Source organism: Poecilia latipinna, unplaced genomic scaffold, assembly GCF_001443285.1.
Source record: "Poecilia latipinna isolate Pla-1442-1.1 unplaced genomic scaffold, P_latipinna-1.0 Scaffold3237, whole genome shotgun sequence".
In the NCBI taxonomy this organism is placed as follows: domain Eukaryota; kingdom Metazoa; phylum Chordata; class Actinopteri; order Cyprinodontiformes; family Poeciliidae; genus Poecilia; species Poecilia latipinna.
In genome coordinates this window covers 3,312-11,612 of record NW_015115853.1, presented here as the reverse complement: position 1 = coordinate 11,612, position 8,301 = coordinate 3,312, and the positions used below count along the sequence as shown (strand labels likewise).

The 8,301-nt window shown below is 36.9% G+C and overlaps 1 protein-coding gene across 1 annotated transcript in view; it reads right to left on the bottom strand.

Annotated features, from left to right (window-relative positions):
• Positions 1–7,588, bottom strand: part of LOC106940468 (golgin subfamily A member 6-like protein 22) — a 31,003-nt gene extending 23,415 nt beyond the window's left edge. The window contains exons 1-3 of the mRNA XM_015023232.1: positions 7,466–7,588; positions 3,545–3,615; positions 972–1,067 (exon numbers count right to left, since the gene is read on the bottom strand). Coding sequence (XP_014878718.1) covers positions 972–1,067; positions 3,545–3,615; positions 7,466–7,467 — 169 coding nt within the window. The 5' untranslated portion in view covers positions 7,468–7,588. The remainder of the gene's footprint in view (positions 1–971; positions 1,068–3,544; positions 3,616–7,465) is intronic.
• Between the last annotated feature and the right edge of the window lie 713 nt (positions 7,589–8,301).

Sequence of the window (8,301 nt, the reverse complement as noted above, 5' to 3'; positions counted from 1 at the left end):
ATTCATGGTTCCTTTTTCTACATAATGCAACCGGTAGTGCTTATGATTAAAAAAAAAAATTATTATGTGATCGGTATCGGTGTTCGGCCGTGATCGGCCCTCTTGGGTGATCGGAATCGGCAGGAAAAAACCTGATCGGCACATCTCTACCTAAGAGTCGTGGTTTTGGGACTGTAGAAGGAAGCCGGAGAAAACACAGGGAGAACATGCAAACTCCATGCAAAAAGATCCCAGGTTGAGATTCGAACTGCAAGGCAACAATGCTGCCATTGTGCAACATTTTTATATAATATTATTGTTGATTATACTATTTTATGCATGTGTTGTGATTTTTTGTTGGAAGGCTTGACAATAATTGGGCTTATTTTCCATCATGATCCTTAAGCTCCTCCACTTAAGGCAGAGACTACACCGAACTCAGAGGGCAAAGTGCAGAAACTCCTCAGACTTAACCAGTAAATAAATACAATTGATAAAAATTAGTGGAACATTTTTAGACTTAATGGTGCAGATGAAGATTTTTGTTTCTGCCAAAGCAATTCAAGCTTATTTTTCTTTTATTATGATTCTAAATTAAAAATATCTCTAAAATGTTATTAATACACACAACACAATTTCTTTGATTGTGAGTTTGACATCATCGGGAAGCTTAGAATCCACACTTTCAGGCTCTGTTACAGGTAGACTGGGTAACTGTTTTGTTGTGACCGGTCGCATTTACAAAACAACACCACTCGTCTCATTAGAATGAACAGAGAAAATAATGTCTGTTATTGTTATAGCAATAAAACACTAACATTTTCATTTCAGATTGTGTTATTGTGGGTCATTCCAAGTTTGGTGGTCCGTGAGTGTTTGTTAAATGTGTAAAGTGATACTGAGCCTGAAAGTTTGCTCTAATTCGTCTAAATCTGTAAAAACGTGACATAAAGGAAGCTACTTAAAATGTATTCTGCTGAAATGAAACTCACTGTAGACGACTTTTCCAACCAGAACGACACAAAACATCCCCAAACACACCAACAACAGAAAAGGGCGCCGGACTGTTGCAGATTGAACTCCTTGATCTGAAAGAAAAAATGGAATCAATGTCATTATTGATCAATCAATCAAGTTTATTTGTACAGCACTTTTCTGCAACAAGGAAGTTCAAAGTGGTTTACATTGTGAAACCATCATAAACACATCATGCTGTCACCAATTGTGGATCCAGTAACAGATATTACATTTGATTAAAATGATTAAAATCATCAAAACACATCAAATATGTTGGTCAATGATCCAGTGATTACTGGTGGGGGTTTAGACTTGTCTTAAAGGGACTCAGTGTTTCTGCTGTTTTACAGTTTTCTGGAAGTTTGTTACAGATTTGTGGTGCATAGAAGCTGAAAACTGCTTCTCCATGTTTGGTTCTGGTTCTGGGGATGCAGAGCAGAACCAGAAGACCTGAGTGGTCTGGAAGGTTGATACAACGGGTTTTAATGTAGTGCGGTACAAAGCTGTTCAGATAGTCATAAACTAACAGCAGACTTCTGAAGTATGTTCTCTGAGCTACAGATGTGCTCTGTCTTCCTGGTTTTAAGTGAGAATGTCAGCATCAGATGCAGCTATTTAATTGTCTTTTTAGTCAGACATGTAAAGACACTGTTGCAGTAATCAAAACGACTAAAGATATGCATGGTTAGTTTCTCTAGATCTTGTTGGACAATTAGTCCTTTAATCCCGGAAATATTCTCCAGGTGATAGAAAGCTGACTTTGTGATTGCCTTTATGTGGCTATACAGGTTCAGCTCTCAGTCTGTCACTTATTGCTATAAAATTATATATTATGATGCAGATAATCACATATCTAAGTCTAAACTGTTACAGAGTAAACACAATAATCTTTATCTGTGGCATTGTTCATTAAAATGGCACATTTCTGATGTATTAAAATTAAATGCTATCGGTTCACTAAATGATATTAGCGATTAGGTATTATTCAGCAAGTATTTTTACTTTTAATACTTAATTATTTTTAAAAACCAGTACTTTTTTACTTTTACTTAAGTAAAATGTTAATGTGGTAGTTTTACTTTTACTTGATTACATTTTTGTCTGTGTATTTGTACTTTTACTTAAGTACATTTTTTGAGTACTTTCTCCACCACTGCTGAAACTAATCGGAGCAGTACATGGACTCTGATGGACTGTTATACCTAATAGTTTTAATTTTATTGAAGTCAAGCTAGTAAGTTAAAAAGATACACTTGATGTTTATTGGTTAAAGTAGAAAGTGAAAAATATAAGACTAAAAAAGAAAAATAAATGTTGGTCAGAATATTTGACTATGAAAATATATTTAACAAAATGTTGATAAATATGCTTATTTATTGGTGTGAAATTTTACTACTAAATGTTGACTGTTTATATTTTGGAGTATAACTGGTTTAAAGTAGGGGTCCCCCAAACTACGGCCCGCCTCCTCATTTGGTCTGGCCCCCTGAACAATACCAGAGAGCATTCAGTGTGTTTTTTTCATATATATGTGGATTTTTCTTCAACCACCAAGGGGGCACTTGAGCAGATATGAAACTTAGTTTCCCTCAATGGAATATATACTAGTCAGTACCAATCACCGTTTCACTCACGGTTTTTTTCCATTTGCATTCTGGGTAAAAATCCATCTACAAACGTGAATGTGTCGTCGGCAGTAATCCAGCCCCCCGCCCCCGGTCCGCAGTTTCACTCTCCCTCCACTACTACAACACACGCCCGTGTAAAACTCATTAATCTACTTAACCGCTAAGTCAGGATGCCATATAACTGTTAATAACAAAGTGTATGATGATCTACGTCATGATCCTATGTTGCTGATTAAATAAAATCATATGGTAATGACAACGTATACATGTCTGAGCTAAGCGTATGACTATCTGACAATGTATGCTGATCTGACAGAACACCGGCCCCCGACCAGAAAAAGGAACAGTCATGTGGCCCTCGCAGGAAAAAGTTTGGGGACCCCTGGTTTAAAGCATGGATATTTGTTTATTTCACAATGCATTTATCTTAATTTGAGAATGTAATAGGTGTGTTTCTGTTTCTTTTGAGGTTTTTCACCTATGTGGCTGAAAGGCTAAATCACTATGGTGACCATCATACAAAAATAAAGATGGACCAGTAAATTGAAGTGAAATCCAGTTAAACGTTTCATTGTAGAGACTATCCCTTTCAAGTAGGGAATCGCACAGTAAAGCAAACCTGACAAGACTTGACAATTGTACCACTAAAATCTAACTATTATCCGTTTTATGTTTTTATATAAAGAACTCCTAATTGTTGCTGAAATGTGCTATAAAAACCAAACTTGGCTTGCAGAGAGATTTCTCAGATGATGCAAAAAAGGCTCAAGGTTTACATGTGACATAAAAACAATTCTTGTTACAGCCCATGTTAAGAAACTAACTTCCTACAGAGGGAATAAAAATGTATAAAGTGCATCTGGATAGCATTGTTACTTTTTAATCCTCATAAAATTTAAAATACGTATAGAGTCACTTACATGTAAGGTGATGTTTGGTATTGTTGACATTGACTGCAGAAGAGCTGTCTTCATCCATGTTGTTCTCCATCCTTTACGGGAAAAATAAAGATTTAGATATTATAAAATGTCCAACAGCTGCTTGAGTGATCTCAGCTGTAGCTCATGGAAAGCAGGTGGGTTCTTCTTCCTCTTTTTAAAAGTGGTCAGGGTGCGATGCAGCATCTCCATCGCTGCTCTGTGGTTCATTTCCTTACTCCAACAGTTTTGGGAAACAAGTCTGCTTCTGTAACAAACCTTTCATGCCAAGAAGCTAGCTCTCACTCTGTCTCATAAACAGTTCTGCAACTTTCCTGTCCTTGGTTATAAAATATATCTATTCACTCCATAAGGGTTTGCACTCTGATGCATATAATATGTTTTACAATCTTTGCTCTTGTAGAAGATACTTTAACAAATGACCACAGTTACTCATTTGGTGATCAGACCAGATGTAAAACATGAACTTTGTCCTGCCACCATAGAAAGAGAAAACTATGGCCCTGTCTACATGACAACAAAATGGAAGAGTTTTGTTTTGTTTGTACTGTATATTTACACGAAAATACAGATTTTTTTTTTTTTTGACAATGGCAGTTTCAGGACGGGTTCCAGAGTGCAATGGTTCTAAAACATACCAGTGTGCGTTATCTTGTAAACAGAATAAGTTGATCTTTTCTGAAAGCAGCTCATGCATACTATGACGCAAAACATATTCTCTTCCTACAATCCACAGAAGAAGAAACTACTGATAATGTCAGATGCCAGAGTATTGTTTGTGCTTCTGACTCTTATGAGGCCTCATTGGGTGTATGGCACATTTTCCAAACTGTCGACACTGTGTTGAAACTGTGTCGCTGTGTCACTTGCAGTGACATCTTCTGGATTTAAAAAGTAATTGCAGGCAAATTAAATAAAGACTGGAAACAGTCTGAACAAGATTCGTTCACGTTTTTATTTAGAAACATCAGCTGCTGTAACAGCTTTGGGCTGAGGTGATTGCACCATTTACAAACCATTTCATTGTAATTACATAGAGTGATTTGCAAGAATATTAAAATACAAATAAACACAATTAGCAATCATGATAAACCTGAACTGGGTGCAGATGGTCGAGTTGAAGGTCCAGTTAAATCACCTGCTTTCTGTAAACACCAGAGTTTACCACAGGATTGTTAACCAGTTCATCCCCTCATACCGGTGTTACGATAAGGCTTCAGCATTGTGGAATTGCTCAGTTTACATTAAGACAAAACTTGGGAGCAAATCCTACATTTTTCACCTATAATATAAATATAATCCATGTAAACTAACTCAAATATACCATGGAAAGGAATTTGAATAATCCAAAAAAAAAAAAAAGATCAAAAGTGGAAATGAGAACAGAATAAAAATTTACCTTATTCTCCGTGATGAGATCAAAATGGTTAATTCATGCCTGTATTCAAATAGGAGTCAAAAACCGACGCAAAGCAAAGAACACAAAGTATCTCCATCCAACAAAACCCACAAATGTGTCAATTGTTTCTCACTCATACGTACATACAATTTGGCGTGTTCACATCCAAACAACACAGGAACTGCATTGGCCACATGGTTTTTCTTAAAGTGATGCGCGCACTGACATGGGGTTTCATCTTGTTTCACCGGCACATGTGCCGAGATTTCTGTCATCTGGCCCATCACTACAACTGGATGTGACCTGGGAGGACATCCCAGTGGTGGGATAACTTTGGAAACAATGTCGATGCAGAGTCATACTTTCGATTGTGTCTGTAAGCTTATCCAGTTTTTCTGAGTTTTGCCACTCGGACTCTCCCAGATGGTCTACCATTCTTCTTTTTATTTGGAGGTCTTTCTGTAATACAGCTTCTGAGCATAGTCTTTTCTTCAGTCTCTGTTGTCTGTGGGTTTGCAGCCTGGTCAGAAGAAAGAAGAAACAAATAACGAGAAAATCTGTTAGAATGGGAAAGCATAGGGAACAATCAGACACCACCACCCCCAGCAGCAACAATTCAGTGGTTTGTGGCACCTGATGAGAAAATGACTTATTTCCCTAAAGTTCATAAGTAGTAATATAGAATAATGTTTTGTTGTTCTTTTAGTGAAGTTAAAACAAATTCCACTGGTCAACTTGCATTCCGACAGGCATAACGGTGTTAATCATTACTATTTTCAGGTTTCTTACTTTAAATTATGACACCAGGATTAATCCGTTTGAAATGCTTTCCACATATAGTTTAACATGTATCCTGCACAATACCAAATTCAATACAGAAGAAAACCTACGAATGTAGCTGATTCATGAGAGCAATTCAACCTCAATTTACAACACTTTGAGCATCTTCAATCTGCTGTAGTTAAAAAACTACTATACATTTGCAAACTTGGACTGGACTATTCTATACAGCTTTTTGAGTTGCAACTTCAACCAGATGCAAACACCTAATGTCAGCCTTCATTGAAGCATCACTAATCAAATACAGGTTTCACAGATTGCAAACAAAAATTCTTGTTGCTCAGAAGTGTTGCATTGCGACTCCAAAATGTTACATTGCTGTCTGGACCAACATGGACTAACTGTAAGTTTTTATTTTATGTTTTTTTATTGTTATATTGTGTTTTGATGTACAGCACTTTGTATCAGCTGTGGTTGTTTTAAAGTGCTTTATAAATAAAGTTAGTATGGTATGGTATGGTATGGTAATATAATAAACACCAAGCAAATATTAATCTAGAATTTGTACTCACTTGAAGCATTTCCCTTCAGGACTTCGCAACTGTAGATTCCTCGTTTGATTCACACACTGAATGTGGTGTTGAACTGTCTGAAAGGATGGTGCCCGGGTCACAATCAGCTGTTCCAGCACCGAATTCAAGCCGGTTACCCACCCCATATTTCCACAGCATGCCTGTATTTTCCCCAGGTTGCTTTCAGTTTGGACAGTACCTGGGCTTGTTATGGCAGTTTATATCTTTATATACATCCACATACTTCGAAATGCATGATTCTCAATCAAGGTACTCTTGGCATTTGGTGGTTTTATAATTTAAAGTCACCCCAAGAAACAGCTAAACCTCGTCGTCTGCCCAAAGAAATTCTTTATTCTTACCATTTTTATGGTTATAATGGCTTTCAGGTAGAAGTGAATTGTTTTACACATATGCACGCAAGTTTCAAAGAACCTAGCACCAACTAGTGGTGTGTCGAGGGAATTACACCTTGTCGATGTGTACTGTTGCTGTGGAAACAAAGACTGTAATTAAAACGTATTCATGTAAAATAGAAATGGTAAAAATTTCCATTTTTGTTGGATGATTGTTGTGTAAACAGGGCCTCAGTGATCATTGGTATAAAAAATACAAATATGGCAGCGTGGGAAAATATGTAAAAAGACGCGACAAGGCCTAAACTTTTCCGTTTTAAATGATTGTCTCTTCCCACTCTGCATGGAGTCGGTACTGTTCACTGATGTTTCTAAAAGCATATATTTTCTCCTTTAAAAAGAAGAACTATGTTCTTATACATCTCTGAATAATAGAGGAATATTTTATGGTAGAACTTATTAGTTTAGATCAATAAAATACATTAACTATAAGACAAATTAGCAAATGTAAATATCTCTTCTCCAGTAATGTCATATTTTACATCGGAACAGGATTTGCCAGAAAGCCTAAACTCTCATCTTTTCAGGAAGTCTATTTTGTGTCTTGCTTTCAGCTAGCTCCCACCCATTTATATCAGCAATAAAAAATAATTACCGATATGAAAATCAATCATTTCTATGGCAACGGGTCTGCGTAGCGAAGCAAGCACAAGCAGCGAGAAAAATGAACGAGTGGTTTGGAGCTGTTCTTCAACGGTTTTGCTGTGGCGAACTGCACTAAATTAATGATACCTAGATCTTTAGGTTTAATGTCGTTAACGGAATTGTTTTGAAGCGGAAGCGGCAGGTATACAGTTGTCTTTTTGCTCTCTAGCGTTGTGCGCATGCCCGAAATTAAACAATAACATACAACTTGTTTACAGTAACGATAGTTAGCATTTTGGCTAGCGGCAGTAAACAATTATTTATAATGCACATGCATACCTCAAAATAGAATCGATGCCAATGAAACACTTATAAACATGATACCTATCTATTACTTGTGCAGTTAACCCACCTATGAAAACAGAAATTCGAGTCTCAATAATGGCTTTGCTGCGATGCTGACTTCTTCTTCTTCTTCTTCTTCTGTGGTGGTTATTGGCGGTTGGCCAAAAACGGAATTGGTGCATTACCGCCACCGACTAGTATGAAATGTGGAACGTCACGAAAGGATTATATATCTTATATAATTAATAACAATATGTCATATAATTATTATAATTATATATGTTTAATTTAACGAAATATTACCTGATGAATTTTCCTTTAGCGCACCTCTCTAGCTCTCAGTGAAGGTGGACACTTTTTTTTCTCTGCTCCCTTCTTGCCACAGTTGCACTCCGTCATGTCTCCGCCTTCCACTCATGTCTTTGTATTATCTGAATGTTGCTACATGTGCATACTTTCCTCATGTGTCTTTTCCTGTCTATTTCCAGTTTGTCTAATTTATTTTATTACTTTTAGAAATTGTGGAGTCACAGGGGCGGCTCTACTGGGGTGGCAGTTGTCACCCCAAATGAGAGCCTTGCCACCCCTGTTGCCACCCCAGCTGGCAACTATGAATTCAATAAATAGTTATGGGAAACTGGA